This window comes from Vitis riparia, chromosome 18 (assembly GCF_004353265.1).
Source record: "Vitis riparia cultivar Riparia Gloire de Montpellier isolate 1030 chromosome 18, EGFV_Vit.rip_1.0, whole genome shotgun sequence".
NCBI classification, from domain to species: Eukaryota; Viridiplantae; Streptophyta; class Magnoliopsida; order Vitales; family Vitaceae; genus Vitis; species Vitis riparia.
The window spans coordinates 26626972-26644386 of NC_048448.1; the positions used below are offsets into that span (position 1 = coordinate 26626972).

General features: G+C 29.6%; 1 protein-coding gene across 1 annotated transcript; it reads right to left on the reverse strand.

Annotated features, from left to right (window-relative positions):
* Positions 1 to 5543: 5543 nt before the first annotated feature.
* Positions 5544 to 8535, reverse strand: LOC117906984 (laccase-14-like). The gene is made up of 6 exons (XM_034820283.1): positions 8384 to 8535; positions 7936 to 8087; positions 7472 to 7716; positions 7251 to 7379; positions 5990 to 6940; positions 5544 to 5855 (listed from the first exon to the last, which is right to left on the reverse strand). The coding sequence occupies exons 1-6, from the start codon at positions 8483 to 8485 to the stop codon at positions 5725 to 5727; spliced, it is 1710 nt and encodes a 569-aa protein (XP_034676174.1). The 5' UTR covers positions 8486 to 8535; the 3' UTR covers positions 5544 to 5724.
* Between the last annotated feature and the right edge of the window lie 8880 nt (positions 8536 to 17415).

The following is a 17415-nucleotide window of genomic DNA, read 5'->3' on the forward strand; positions in this document are numbered from 1 at the left end:
TATAGAGATGATGATGCCTTGGATTCAGTCTTCTCACCATACTTGGTCTAATTTAGATACTATCTTATATTTATTTCATACCAAATTACTCCCTTTTTGCTATCTTCACGCTTATATCTTGTATTCAATCCACCCATCTCATTCCATCATGATGTATAAACTTATTTTGCTTCCAGATCATAGGATGATGTAAACTAATCATGAGTTTCCTATTCAAACTTTCATGTGCCTTTTGGATACTGAATTTAACATCTTCCATGATGGTAAGGCTTGACAAATTGTTGATTGTTTGTGATGTTTTTCATTTGATAGTTTACATATGTCATGGCATGACTTGGTGCATATTTAGACTTAGAGCTTTAGTTAGCTTTGTTTTTGTCCATTATTCGGTTTTCTTTTGATAACATGGTCCCAGTATCTGTAGTCCTATTTAGCTTTTATAATTGAAGACAAGACATTTTCATCTTATTGTCGATGAGTGTATCCTAATGTATGTCTTTGTTAGTGCCACACCCTAATTATCCGACTTTTTTATGTTTTATGTTAATTTCATGCCTCGACTATCCGAACTCTTTTATGTTTTCTTAATGTCACGCCCTGACTATTCGACCTCTTTTTGTCTCTATTAGTGCCATGCTCTGATTGTCCAAATTTTTCATGTTTTTCTAGAGCTATCTTGATTGTCCAACTTTTCCATGTTTTCCTAAAGTCGAGCCTTGATTGTCTAACTTCTTTTATGTTTTCCTAGATTAGCACCCTAATTATTAGGTCTTCCTTGTGTTTCCTCTAATGTCCACGCTCTGACTACCCGACCTCTTTTAATTTTTATTTTATTAGCCTTAAGTTTTTTCTCTAATCATTAGTTTCTTCTTTTTTCTTTTTCATTCTCTTGTTCACCCATTCATTCCCCCCTTTGGATAGCAAGGTCCTTAGTCTTTCACATAGATATTGTCACTACCCTGTTCAAAAGAGTCTCCCTTAAGATCCACGTAGATATTGCATGTTTCTCTACTAGTAGATCAATGAGCACATTTCATAACCTTAGAGAGCTTGTTCTTATTGGGACAATTTCGGTGATCTTTCTTGTACTTTAGTAGAGCTCACTTCGTTTAGTTGATTTATATACTTACTTCACTTGTGAACTCTTCTAAAAATGGACATATTTGTAGATCCCAAAATTTGTCCTAAGCCCATTCTCACTTTTTATTTTATTTTATTATTTTATTATTATTATTTATTTTATTTAATTTGATTTTTACTTTAATTTTTTTCTTTTTTTCTTTTTCTTTTTTTGTTCATTTCTTGTTTTTCACCTTTTTTTTCCCCACACACGTGCAACTGTAGAACCCTTCCTCTTCTTATTTTTCCCTCTTCATTCTCTTTTCTTTGCTTCTTTCTTTTTCCTTCCTTTTTGTTTTTCTTTCTTTTCTTTCCTTTTCTCTATTCTCTCTACCTACTCTTTCTCCCAAACCCATCTCTACCAGTCATCTATCTTCCTTCTCTTTCCCTTTTCTTATTTATTATCCTTTCATTTTTCTTCCTATTACCCATTTCTCTCTCTTACCTTGAAGATCCATAACCATGGCTGCCCCATACTCAACACTCTCACCACTAGATAGTCACCATCGGCGAGCCATTATGTGTTCGTGATCCCTTTTCTCCCTTTGTTTCTCTCTTTTCTTCATTTTCTCTTTCTCTTATCTCACCCTTTTTCTTTATTTATTTATTTATTATTATTATCTCATTCTTTCCCCTTATCCCTTATTCCACATTGCATTCAAGAAATGGGTAAGATGCCCTTTTTCATTTTCTTATTTCTTTAGTCATTTTATTTTTTATTCCTAAAGTAATTGTTCTTGATTGTTGAGTTTGCTTGTTTGGACTTTAGATAATTTTGCTTGGAATTTTCATATTAGATGTTGATCTTCTTTTAGACTTTAATAAATTAAGTTATCCAAAAATCTTCTTTTAAAAAAATAAAATAGGTGGAATAAGACATTTTCATTAAATAAGAAAAATGGACCCAAAAATAAGTTTTTAGACATCCTTTTTAGATAAAATAGTCCAAAAATTTTATTTTAATAAAAGAAACAATTCATAATTTTAAAATAATATAAATAAATAAAAGGTTCACAAATATTTTTTTCAAATAAAATAAAATAAAAATAAAACAATTCAATAATCTTGTTTTAATGCAATAACAATTCAAAAAATATTCTTTTTAATAAAATAAAGCTTTTTTTAATAGAAAGTTTGGAATTTTTTTTTTAGGAATCGATTTTTTTTTTAATAAAAATTCAAAAAATTAAATGGTCTAGAAATTTATTTGTTTAAAAAATTTTCTAAAAAAAATTGATTTTTAAATAAAATTGTCCAAAAAGTTAATTTTAATAAAATCGTCCAAAATTTTATTTTTGAATAAAATTCTCTTTCCTTGATAAGAATGGGATTAAAAATAATTTTTATAAATAAAGGTCTTAAAGAATTTTTTTTAATAAGAATAGGATAAGTAAACCTTTAAATCAAACTGAAAGACCTTTTTTTTTTTTAATAAATTAGTAAACTAATCTCTTTCTAGATGAAATCCAAAAATTATTTCTTAATAATGGAATCCTTGGGAATAAATTTGTGAATTTTTTTTCTAAATAAATTAGTAATAAAGAATCTTTTTCTAGGTAAAATAAAAACATATATATTTTTAATAAAATTGGGTTGAACCTTATAAACTTGTAAATATCTTTCTTTAAGTTTGTAATTTTTTTAAAAATAAATAAAGATTGAATCAAAACACTTTTTTAAATAAATTAGTAAAATTCACCCCTTCTTAATAAGGTAAACAAAAATCATTTCTTGTAAGTCAAATAAAATCTTTTGTAATAAATTGAAGCATTGTGAATAAATACATTCAAATCGCTAATTTGAAATTGTTGTTAATATAAATGAATTCTTTGAAAATTTTTGGAAATTGTATTATGATATTTGAAATAATAAAATCTTTCTAATAAATTATTTTGTGCATTTCTTATGAATCATTTTTGCATATCCTTATAATTTGCTTTTGCATTATTCCATGTCCTTGTATTTTTTTTTTTTTTTAGTATCCATGATTGATTAATTAATTGTAATAATTCCATTTTTATGTGCTTAGTAAAAACATTTTTAAGGCTTAAAAGGGTGTTACTATGGTACCTTCCAAATAGGTAATCTGACCTCTGAATTAAAACTCAGTTTTTGTCGACACGTCTTTTCTTTAAAAATGGAGTTACACTAGGGCTTTATTTCTTATTTTGTTTTCTTTTTAAAATAAACAAAAATAAGTGAAAACTCCACCTTTTTAAAAAAAATCAGTTTTTTACAATAAAAATAAGCCTCGCCATCAAGTAGGGATACACATAAAAAATGTGGGTTCACAATTGTATTTCTTAGAATTAAAATATAATACAATTACTAAATCAACGATGTTGTAAGTTTTTAAATCTTTGATCATAAAAAATTCAAAGCACAATGGAACAAATAGTTTTCAAAAGAAAAAAAAATATTTAAAATGAAAAATCTAACAATAAAGAAATGAAACAAGGTGATTTGGTTGGAGTTAAATAGAAAAATCTTTTATCCATGAATTTATAGTTTATTTAGTAGAAAAAAGTTTGAAAGAAATATTGCATACATTAATGGATTAAGTAGATATGGAGTTGTAAGAAATTAGGAGATCCAAATTTTAAATATGTAACAAAGTTCTATAATCACTTCAATCCACGCTTAAAAATTGTATTTCTTTCTAATATGGGATCAAATTTTTTCCTTCTTTCTTATAAATTTCATTTGGGAATGATTTAAAAATAAATAAATAAAAGCCCTTCTAAATATTAAAAAAACATTCTCTTATAAAATTTAATTAGGTGAATGGTAAGGTCAAATTCGGGATAGCTTCATATTTTTTGCTTTAACTGAAAATTAAAATCGAAATTAAAGTAATAATTTTTAAGATGTTGTAAAAGTTTTATTAAACATGAAAGAACTTATTGTGTAAACAAAAATAGAATTATAGAATTCTTATAAGAAATAACATTTTTATGACTTCTATATGAAACCTTTTTTAAAAGTTATAAGTTTTTTTAAAAAATAATAATTAAATAGGTATAATAACTTTTATTCAACTTAATTTTTTTTAACTCTTAAAAGTCAATCCAAATAAAATTTAAATATATTTGAAAATCATTTTTAAAAATCCAAAAAATCACTTAAAAATAATTTTTGAACTTTTTTTAATTTAGATTTAAATACTAAGTGATTCTTTAAAAAATCATTTATAATGTCAAAATATTTTTTTATGGATAAAAATATTACAAATAAAAAACATTTCAATCGCAATTAATTTATTTTTAATTCATGAAATTTCATTTATTGTTACTTATTTTTTGGGATTTAATTCTTTACAATTATTTTTGAGTGTTTATATAGAATAATTAGGTTATGCCCAAATTTATTCCTTTAACTCTATCCATTAGATATAAGTAGCGTGAAATTTTGGCCTGTCTCCACCTTTCTTCGCTTCTGACATTGTCATGCACTGCTTCGTCAACTCCAAACACAACCGCTGAGGATCGAAGAAAATGAGACAATGGTCAATGAATAATTTATTAATTTATTTCTTAATTTAATAGCATTGGAATGTCAGCTGGAATAAAATGAAAGTTTAATCATTTAATCTTTTTTAGCACACCACTCATGATCTTGGAGAGTACGTTTTAATTTACAAAAGCCAGTGATTAGTTTTTACTGGTTATTTGAATTTAAGGAAGCAGGAAAGGGTTTACTTTAATAAAAAAATAAAAAAATAAAAAATAAAAAGTAAGAGTTGAAAAGTAATCAAATAACTAAAAAAACAGATTTACAGTTCTTTTGGTATGGGGTTAGACTCAATTTGTTCCCATGCAATGGAAATGGACAACATTTTTTTTCTTTTGTCCTTTTCCTTTATCTTGGTGTAGATATTGTAATATTTTATAAAAATATAAATTATATGCCAATTATTTTAACTTTAGGAAAAAACATTTATTTTAATTTAAAATAAGTAAATAAAAAAGAACTGATTTTATCTCAACTATATAAGACTTCATAAAAATTATCTTATTTGCAAAATATTTTCAGATGTAAAAGTAAAAATTAAACAAACCATTTGATGATCTTTTTCATAAGTATCCATTTAGATCATAGTCTAATTTTAAAATATTATAATAAATCAATTAGTCTAAACTATATCATTTATAATTTTTTTTACTATTAATATGATACCTATCCTTCCACGGAATTGAAATAAAATATGGATAATTAAAAAATGTCAACTATCCATGATATTTGATACCAAACTTTTCTAATACAACATGATATCATGTTGAATGAAATGGGAATGACCAAATATTCTCAAATCAAATATATATCTATTGTGGACACGTCAAATTCTCTTTTTATAATCAAAGACTTCCATGGAAAATTCCACCATAGCATATCTCAAAGATTAGTCAAATTCCATTATCTTCATAGACTTTTAACAATCCAAGAAATTGACATTAATAATCCCAAACACAATATTCTACAACTTTACATTATTCTTTTTATCGTAATTGAAGAGGAATACCAACTTAGTCAAATAGAAAATAAATCACGAAAGCTAAATAATACAAATATTCAGTGAAATCTTTGGCATGTTATTTCTTTGCAGCTTCAACATGGTGGCATGTCGGATGGAGGAGGCAGCATTTGAGCTTCTAGGTGTTTACCATTTTTCACTATGAACGCAGTTTCCATGCCCCAAGTCACATGGCGTTCTACATGGCAGTGGAAGAACCACACTCCTGCAACAGAGAAAATATACCGACATTACACCTAACTTAATTGTAATATTAAGAAAAATTATTTCATTGGTATGCAGGTTGGCAGTTTCAAGGGTTTTTTTCTTTAATAGAGGACATGAGTGCTTGCAACATACCAGGATTGGATGCCTTGAATCTGATTGCAACCCAACCTTTCGAAGGAACAGAGATGGTATTCTGAAGAGGAGGATCCACCAGATTATAGTGCAAAGGGTCCCTATTTTCATCGAAATTCCGAAATCCCCATCCAACAACATAGAAACTGTATCCATGGAGATGCATAGGGTGGTGTGTCTCTGCAAGCACGGCTGTCCCTTGAAGAACAATCTCCACTGTGGAGTTATACTCGAGCACCCTTACTTCTGTTCCGCTGCTCGGCAACTGATAGATTAATGGAAGATAATCATATGTAAAATCAAACACTAGTGGTGGAAAGCTAGGAAAGTTATTTCCATATACACCACTGATGTTATAATAGTAAGCTTCCAGTATGTCAACTGTAGGGGTATGGAAGCTTATGTTGTTTATACTTGAGGAGAACCGCGTCCCATTTGGTCCTGCACATGAATCATTGACGCATGGGTACGAGTTCATAGAAAGAGTATAAAATAGCTTAGTGCTCGTGCTCAATGGGACATTGCAAGGATGTTCCGCATTTGCTAAGCTTCGGAGGCCGGCCATGACCTGAACCGATGCATCTGTGTCATTGTATGCAGGAAGATGAGGCAAGGAGGGAGGTGAAGATGGAGTGTAGTATCCCCTATACTGTACAATAGCTGTGGTGGTTGTGTTATCATAAAAGTCTTGATATTTCGGGGCAACAGAATAAGTTATAGCCGCCATGTAATAGTGATCCAGGCGTTGGTTAGCTTCTAGTAAGACATCATAGGTTTGGCCAGGAAATATTGTGATATAATCTCGTGTCAATGGTTTTGTGTAGCTACCATCTGTTCCAACCACTGTCATTTTATGCTTGGCTATGGCGAAGAAGAGAGCCTCGTGCAAGGCAGCATTGATTATGCGAAGTAGATAGGTCTTTCCATGATCCACCGTTAGCTTGAATGTGCCTGCAATTAGAAAGGGAAAGTTGTATACTTATGACTAGCCAAAAGAAAAAGAAAAAGTTTCCATGAGAATCCACCAATTATGAAGTGATTGATTGATTAAGGGTGTAAATTTGGCTCCATAGTTCAAAATTATATTTGGACTAGCCTTTTTTGATGTGTTAAATCATGGCTCTACCATCCTCATATCTATATTCCTCTTTCTTAGCATTAACCTTTAAATATGTTGATGTTAATAAGAAAAAGTAGTATGGTTAACATATAAGAAAATGAAATCGTGTACAATTTTAAAATGGGAAGTTAAACTTTGTACCTGATTTTGAGCATGGATATAGATCACCAGGTTGTCCATTTATCAATAAAGCATCAGAGGAGTTGGGGTCACCTCCGGTTGCAAGCCCTTGATCTCGAACCTCATTCACATCCCTCTTCCACCACTCTCCTGCATTTCAACAACTTCAATAATTTTAGATTTTGCTTGGCTGGTTAATTCATAATATGTAAATTAACCTTTAAAAGTAACAACACTTATACCTAATATGATGGGGACTTCTGCGTTAGGTTTGTGAAAAGGATACTTGGTTCCATTCTTGGGATAGATGATTATAGCTCCATGAACAGTGGCTCGGGTCCAGTCACTGTGAGCATGCCACCATAGAGTGCCTTCCTCAGTGGAAAGGATGATCTTCTGGGTAAACTTTGACCCTGGCTGAATTGGGCATTGTGTGATATACTCGGGACCATCTGTCCATGGATATCTAGGCATGGTCACCCCATGCCTGCAAAACCATAACTACACGTTAAAGCTAGTACTAATTTTCAAAGTAACAAAAGATAGCATGCAACAAGCATCAACTGTATTTCAATGGAACTGAAGCAAATAACCCTAAAGTATTGTTTTAAATTTGACTTTATTTTTAAAGCAATATATTGCAGCCCCCTCTTAGAAATAAAAGAATGTAAGCCATGTCTTTCTCTAAGATACACACAGGACCTACCAGTGAATGGTGACGTTTTCTTTTCCCCTGTTATAAACATCGACAATGATCGTCTCTCCTTTCATAGCATATATAGTTGGTCCCGGAAATTGTCCATTTACTGTTAAGATGTTCTTGGCACTACAAAGCCTTGTATATGAAGCTTCCCTCACCTACAACCAATTAAAAGTTAACCATGCAACCTCATCCCAAAAGAAATATTACATGTATGAATAGTTTCACTGATCCATTCATGTAAGTGTATAACCAATTAGAAATTGATGGCATGCATGAACGACTCAACGACACCCATAACATGCATGAACGACTCAACGACACCCATAACATGCATGAACAACTCAATGACACTAGGGTAAGAGGTCATACGGTAGAAAATGAGAGTCATACTACTCCCTAAATATCATGATTAGAAGGTGGCGTTTAGGCCAGAATCATATATCGTATTTACCACAAAAGTAAGCCGACGGGTCGAAGCTTGGCAATGGATGCCACCACCAAAAACTAGAAACGCTAAAATTTGCAAGAGGAAAACCTTCATGATCAGCCACATTTTCCTTGGAATAAAAGCCTCTTCTCTTGTCCTAAACACAACTCCTTCAATTCTCTTACTACTTTTGATATATTTCTTTCATATATGATTCATTATATAGGCATGGTAATTCTCTCGGGATACAATACTTCCTCTCCACGTGTCAATATAAGAGGAAGTGATTTGAATGCGTGTTGGTTTTCAATGTTCTTATGATATTTCTTACATGAGCAGGACCACTTCAAAATAATTAATTATGATATTTCTTACAAGTTACCTACACGTTATCTTAGAATAAATTTAAAATATTCTTTCACAAGTCCAACAAATGTTAATTAATTAAAACTTTGACCTCCCGTATGAGTACCCTTATCAAGATTAGTCATGAATACTGTTTTTTTATTGACAACTACTTTCAAGAATTATTTAAAAATTATTTTTATAAACATTATTTAACCAACCCTTGTTATTAATTTTACTTGTTTTCGTGTTACTTAAGATAATTAATAGTGCAGAACCCATGACTTTGGTGGTTGGTGGCAAAGTTGTTTTCGTATTGTTACTTAATACAATGAGTCATGATCATTGTTTTCGTCTGAATGGGACAAAGTTGTTTCCCAATATTTTTTAAACCTGAGAATTGAGATTGTAAAAGACAAGATGATAAGCTAATTTGGTATTTCAGATTTTTCCATAAAAAAACACAAAAATATATTTTGTAAAAAGTTGAAAATAGGATACGAACAACCCCTTGTACTATTTTTTTTCTCAACAAAAAGAAATTTAATAATAATAATAATAAATAATTATAGATTTAAAACAAATATTTTTCAAAACAAATGCAAGCTCAAGTTTATTTCTTCGAATGGTATGTATATCTTGATTAAATAAATAAATTATGGAAAGACTTATATATTTTTAACTTATTTATAAATAGAAAAAAAATGATGAATAAATTTGAAGACGTGTAAAAAATTGATCAAGTTAATTTAAACTTTTTTTTTTCACTTGTCAAACCCAAGAGTCCACCACATGAATAACCTTAACTAACAAATCCAACAAGTAATTAGTTGACAACTTTCTCAAATTGATTCATAACAATAATTAGAGCATCAATACATATACATACATACATACATACATACATACATACATACATATATATATATATATAAATTTCTAATCCAAAACTAATTAAAAATATCTAAATAATAAATTCAAAGATCATCCCCAACACTTTGAAGAGTTTTAGAAATCAATACTAAATTCAATCTTAATTTAAAACTCCTAAATAATTAATTGCAAAGCAAATTTCAAAAGAAACACCCTTCTTATCTTGATTTTCCCTCATTAACATCACTTATATCTAAAAAGTGAAATAATAGAGAAGAGTGAACTTAAAACTCAATTAGGAAAAATAGTTCAATAAGGAGGATCAAGTATACTATAAAGCTAAATCCTAGGGCATATCACATCTTTATATATAAAAAAAAAATGACAAGTAGGAGTTCATTTAATTCAATAATTAAATTCACATAAATTCACTTTCTTTAAAATATTATACACTAGAAGTTCATTTAATTCAATAATTAAATTCGCTTTCTTCAAAAAAGATTCGAACTAGGCCAAGAGGCTTGAATTGAACCTTGGCTACCACTTGGCTAAGTTGTTATTTATAAATATATGTTTAATTTAAATATCTTAAAGTTCACTATTTTTAAAAAAAATTCTAATTATTTTATTTTAAATTTTATTTAATTGATTAATAAAAATATAAAAACCAACATTATAATTTTTTTTAACAAGTCTTTTTAATCATTTATATGATAATTAAATATAAAAAATATAAATATTAAAAAATCATATATGCATCATCATTTATTTTACATTATTAAACACATTTAAATTAAATAGATTATAATTTTAATTTTAAATGTATTATTATTTATCTCATTAATTCTATTTTTTTTTTAAAAATAACTATCACTTCACTTTTAAATTTTTTATATTTATCCTTTTAATTTTGCATGCCTTTATTTTAAAATATTAAAAATATAAATTTATTCAAAAAATACTAAAATATATATAAAAAAATTGATAATGAAGTTCTAATACTTTATAAATTAAAATTAATTTGATAAGATAAATAATAAATTATATATTAAGACCGATATAACCTTGCTTACGGATATTTTTCTCCTTAACCATACTAATTTTAATTACGCTTATAAAATAACTTTAACATGTATATTTTTACTTATTTTTATCATTTTTTTTGGAGTTTTTCAAAATATTTCTATGAATTTTGAATAAATAATTTTCACCTCATTGAAATTGTTGTCAAAATATCAATCGATATTCTGATATTTTTTATATATCCGTAAAATTTATATATCGATGTTTTCCGATATTTCAAACCTAGAGTTTAGACTAATAACACCCTTATTAGTTAGACTTACATTATATTACTATCCTCACCAAAGGTAATGAAGGTCAACAACTTCTCCCTTGTTGACTAGGTCCACTAATAACTAGAGTTTTAAAACCAATATAACAATAAACAAATCATATGATATTCCCAATTTATTTTATAAACTAAGAAACAAATCATAACATTTTTAGCAAAATATTATTTGATCCACTTTAGGGAATTTAAACATTTTGATAGTTTAAAAATAGATGAAAACAAATAAGGAATTACAAAATGGCTTACTATACCATTAACCCCTACCTTGAAGATATCATTCAAAATCCCAAAAGATTTAGTCTACTCCTAAGATAAATATAAATAAAAAATAATTATTAAAGACTAATTATCTAAATTAATGGCTTCCTAAATTTTTTGTAAAACTTATTTTAATTCCAAACCCTCTTCTACAAATCTATATTTTTAATTAAATTTTTTATTAACCATATTATTATTATCATTTTCGCTTCGCATAATTACATTAATGGGTTTTGTTTAATTATTAATGTTAATATTCTTTTTTTATGGTAAGTAGAATAATTATTTATTAATTTACTACTATTTTTACTTATCTCCTACCCACAACCCAAATCTTATTATTAGTTTATTATTTCTTTGCCACAACCACTTTCCTCATTTCCTCAATTCTTCTTCCTATTAATCTCGTGGTTAAAGAAAGAGAAAAGAATTTTAAAAATAATCAAAACTTACCTTAAATTTCATAATGAATCAAATTAAAAAAGTTTCTTCTTTCTAACTCTTCAAACCAAACTTCTCTAAAGGCATTTCTATTGTTTCTTTTTCCTTTCTATTTTATCTTTTAGTATTTAATAATGCGGAGAACTCAAAATGATATAAAGTTTGGATTACCCAATGATTACTACTCAAAAAGTACTCTTTTATACCTTGAAACTAATTGTTTTAAATACTTTTGAGTACTAATTAATACATTTTAACTCAATTGGCACATTAAGTAACCTAGCAAGGGTTACTAATAAGTTTTTGGCAAGTTTTGGTGTTTTTGGTAGCTATTCAATCATTGAAACAAGCCAAAAATGAAGGAGAATTTGGTGAAATCCATGGAAATGCAAGTTAAAGCTCAAATACATGAAGAATCCAAGCTTTGGAGCACTTCATTGCCCTTTGCCAAGCCAATCAGGGATGCAAGGAAGAAAATCAGAGGAAGAAATCCAATAACCAGCATTTTCACATGGCTGTGCGAAACCACTTGAGGCAGCCAAAGGATTTCGCACACCATGCCAAATTTCGCAAGGTATGCGAAATCTTCCTGTGCACCGACTCCGTTAGATTTTTATCTTCAGATATTTTGTGTAATTTCCTAGTTTCTCCTCGTAACCAACCTAAATATTTTCTTTTATATCTTTTTATATATCTTTTAGGTAGTAGATATATAGGGAGAGAGACAGAGGGAGAGATATATGTTGTTTTTCATAAAACACTTGTAAATTCCCCGTAGTAAGAAAATAGACAGAGCTTTTGCTCTGCCTTTCCTTCTCATTTTGTTTTCACTTTTATTTCTAGGCAAACAACCTCTGAGGATGATTTCTCTGGGGATGAGTGGCTAGGTTTTACGTTTATTGGAGTGATGGAAGCTAGGTGAAGAACTCAAATGCAAAGATGAGAGTTTTCCTTGCTTTAAATGAAAGTAGTTGTTAACCATTAATGGTTTTTATTTTAAGGTTTAGCTTTAAATCCCTTAAAAGCACTTTGAATGGCCAATACTTGGTAAACTTTTCGGATTCTATGGATGCTTATTACTAGATCCATAGATGTCTAATAGTTATCATTTATGAGCCATTGGAAGGTGGTTCAAGGTGAGAATCTTTAGTGTTTAAAGCCATTAATGGGAAGCAACTATTATTTTTCATGAACCCTTTGGATCAAATCTTAATTGCTAAATATAAAACCGGTTCGTGAGATAACCATCCTTTATGTTACTGTCCCCAACGCGAGGAGAAGATCCGGAATCTTCTCATTTGTCTAAGGAACCCGATCCTAGTGACCTAAAGCTCCAAGAGACCTTTTCTTTGTAGTTAACTTCGATTATCATTTTTGCTTAACTAAAAATCACTCTTTGCAACCAAAATTCCATTTTCTTTAAAAGTTAATTTTTATAAGGAAAAGCACCATTTTATTTCCTTCACTAATGTCAACTATACGATGAAAACCCATCCTTGTATACGATCCTAAAGCCTATACTATGTTAGCTATGCTACCCTAGTGTGAGGTGATTTAGGTTTTATAAATTTTGTTGATAACACCCTCTGAGCCAGAATCAAATGGCATGACTGCAATGGGGACGAATCACCCAAGATCCAAAAAAATAGTTGTTTCACCGTTTAATTCTTTATCCCAAGTCATGAATGAAACCACACTAAAATTGAAAATCACTCTACTCCATAGCATAAAGTATTTCACCTTCTTTTTTAGATAACTTTTCTTTCTGAGTTCTTTCAGTCTTTCTGTTCCATAGAAAAGTTTATTGGGGTGATTTTTTGGGCAATTTCTAGTAGTTCCAACTCCCAAAAATTGCTCCATCTTTGATCTTTTATTTGGTTAGGTTGGGTTGGGTCACTTCGACTTGGGCACCCACCCAACTCCAACAATATTTAAGTAATTAATAAAGTAAATGATTGAATTACAATGAACAAGTGTAATGATCAAAATAAAAATTTTACTCTTTTTTGTTTTAATATAAAATCCAACCTCTAATTGAACAAATCATTTACCATTTAAAAATATTCTTAATATCTTCATTTTCTTTTTGTGTTTTTGAAAGTTCATTTTAATTTTAACTAGATCAAATAATATTTGTATAATAATGCCTTTAACATACTTTTTTTATTAGTAATACCAAATAAACATCTCAACAAATATTATATTAGATGATCATTAATTTCACTATCTTCATTTTATTTATGTTATTCATCTTTATCCGGTAGATTTAATTATGTGTTGTAAAATGAACAAGAACCTCTATAGTTATAATCTCACCTAAAAAGTTGGAGAAGTTATCTCTACATTTACGGTTCATGCATGAAATAAATTTTTTTGTACTTCCATCACCAAAGATGCATGTATGTCTATGTGGACCAGTATTTCTCACATGCGCCTCCACTCAGTCGGCGAGACTCGCTTTATTAGTGAAAAATTAAGTTTTCGAAAAGTCGAAGTCGCCACTTATTTTATTTTATTTTAAAGGAAAAATAAAACAAGAAATAAAACCCTAAAAAATAACTCCATAGTTTTGGAAAAAACATGTTTTTGAAAAACCCGAGTCTAGGTTCGGGGATCAGGTTATCTATTGGGAAGATACCTCTAAAAGGTAGCATCCCTCTAAGCCCTATAAAGGTCTCTACTAACTAAGTTGAATGAGATGTGGCAATTAATTGGTTAATTATAGCTAGATACCTAAGTAGGCAAGGTGATTTCAAAAATAGCATGCCTAACAAGAAAACCAATTACAATCATAAAGAAGATTTAGGGTGCGTACCTGGACTGCTTCTTATGCGCTATCACAAGACACCAAAGTTAGTTCAAATAATATATCATCCAGCATGTGCTTTGTCAGAAATAATTGAACAATGAAACTAATGTCAAGGCACCCAAGCACTATCAAACATAGACATAGTTCACAATGACAAGTATATTCACAGAATTTAGAAGGCAGGTGTTAGGGGGCATACTTGGATAGCATAGATAACTCGTAACGTCTTTCCTTAAGACATGAGGGGTTAGATAATAAATTATAAAACAAAGAAATCCTAACATGCTTGTTATCTAATTAGCATAGAAAAAATGATTAAAGTATACGGAAACATCAATTATCACACACATCTTGTATACAATTCCTGAAAAATAAATATAAATATGATTACAACAAGTAACAAAGGTGGCAACAAAAATAAATTTTGAAAAGATTTTCTTATGTAGGGGTTTCACCAATTCCCCAATTGATATACACGAATCTGGCCTAGAATTATCCCATTTGTTTGGGACCACAAGCTTGAATTCGTATTCCACTCAAAACCATAATTTTTATTGAAAACTGAAGAAGATGCAAACCAACCAAAACATGGTTGCATATTACTTAAGAAAATGAGATTTTGATTCTAAGGACTCTAAATGGATTTTTATGAGGAACATCTTGAGAAAAGTATTTTATTTTAAAATGAAAGAAATTAATCTGAAAACAACAAAACACGAGAAACAAACTACCAAGCAAAACAAAAGAAAAACAAAATCACAAAACGGATTTTTTTTACAACCGAGCAAACTGAAGTGGTGAGAATGGAGACCAATCTTCACTATTTTCCGATGACCTCAGAAAAGTAAATTTTACCAGAAACTACCAAAACAATAAACTATTCAAGCTTAAATCAATTAAATTAATGACTAATATTCAAGAAACATATCAATTAAGAGTAATAATCAAGAATTAGCGCGTGATCAATTAAACACACAAACGTATCTAGACTGATTAAAAGGGACCAAATTAAATCATGGCAAACATGAATTCTGAATCATAGAATTATTTTATTAGTGAGCTAACATTATAGAAAATACCTAAACTGAATAGATGAGTGAAGCTAAATCAGAATAAACTAAACACAGCACCTGCTAATATAGAATTGAATTTATTAATAACTTAAAATTATAAAAAAAAAATACCTAAAATAATTCAAATGAATCAAATTAAATGAAAGCAAACTAAAAACAAAATATGAATTCATGGAATCAACTTCCTAAATAAATTTACATTATTAAAATGAAATCTATGCTCAAAGTGAATTAAACACTAATTAAGGCAAATGGAAAAATCAAATATTTAACACATGAGGTAAATTATTTTAACAAACTAAAATTTTACTTAAACCTAAAATTAAATTGAAAAACTATCCAAAACAAATTTTAAAACTAAACTATAAAATCAATCTCATTAACAAATAGATAAATAGATAACACATGAATAAATAAGTATGACTAAAACGAAATATGAACTCATGAAATCAATTTTTTTAAATAAATTTACATTACTAAAATGAAATCTAAATTTAAAAATATTTTTAACACCAATTATGGCAATCCTAAAATCAGATATTTAACACTTAATATTAACTACTTTAACGAACTAAAATTTCACTCAAACCAAAAATTAAATTAAAAAACTATCTAAGACAAATTTTAAAACTATGTCTCTAACCTATAACATAAATCTTGCTAATAAATGGATAAATAGATAGCATATAGATAAATATATCTCAAATTGAAAATGACTTACAAAGGTGTAACAATAAATTCATAAAGAACCTTTAATATATTGTATTGATTGATTAAAAATATAAGAGGAGAATAGCTCACCCCACCGGATATGTGTATGGGTAGTAGGCTTCCCAAAGTGGCAGCTGTGTGACTGATTCGACTAGCCAAATCCAGCTGGCTGTGCAAATATGCAAACTTCCAAAGACCTTCGGGGCTTGCTTAGATCACGGCTTCAAGACGCATGCTGTCATGGACCAAACCACATTTCAGAGAACGTGTTGCAATATCTCCTCTCCATAGGTCGGAAATCTTCTTCCAATAACTAGGACTGATTTTTCAAAACTTGGATTGAGTTTCGAAGAAAAACGGACTGACCTTCATCTTCCAGTTTTGGTGTTCAGCTCGTCCTTCCTCTCACCTCCCGAATGCTCGATATCCTCCTCTTGCCTCTTCGTATAACTGCTACCAATTTGTTTCTTTTCTGGATGCCTACTTTGTAAAAGCTCTTCTCCAGTAAAACCAAGCTTTCCTAGCCTTCTCCACGTGCTGGAAAATTTCCTTCAAGGGTGCAGCTGCACTTTTTTTTTTCTCAATGGTGCGGCTGCACCTTTCTCACCATCCGAATCCCAAACTTTCCTCTGGTCTAAATGGTGTGGCTGCACCTGCTCCCACTCCCAGAATGATATGGTTGTTGATCTGCTCCTCCAGATTCAACAAGGTAGGTATGTACTCATCTTCCCAATTGCGGGGTGAATAGCCGCTGAATATCAACAAGTAGTCGCGTATGTGGGTTCCAAAACAGTAGCCTGAATCCACTCTTAAACCTGGACTAATCCTCCTCAAACAGCAGCTCCCAAATGTATTTATTTTTTTTATTTTTTTTATTTTTTTACACAGACTGATTCCTTCCCTTTAAAATCACAACTTAACTCCCAAAAATAATCCTTCTGAAAACCCCTTCAATCATGCGTCTTTCTTCATTTTTCTTTTTCTTTTTTCTTAATCTTCTTTCCATCAGTTCGTTAGCTCTTCTACTGCCACAGTGATGGAAAAAAAAGCAGAAAAGGTTTCCTTCTCCTCTTCCAATCACCCTCAATCCCCTCAATTATTCCTTTTTTTCCTTTGTCTTTCCTTTTCTCTCTTCCTCTCTCTCCAATCCACCAGTTGTCTCCATCTTTCCTCTTAATGGTGTCTTTCCTTT

Coding starts and splice junctions, on each gene's coding strand:
- LOC117906984 (XM_034820283.1), bottom strand. CDS start 8,485: ATGTGGCTGATCATGAAGGTTTTCCTCTTGCAAATTTTAGCGTTTCTA. Junction 8,088..8,383: donor CCCGTCGGCTTACTTTTGTG/GTAAATACGATA, acceptor AATTGGTTGTAG/GTGAGGGAAGCTTCATATAC. Junction 7,717..7,935: donor GAAAACGTCACCATTCACTG/GTAGGTCCTGTG, acceptor ATGGTTTTGCAG/GCATGGGGTGACCATGCCTA.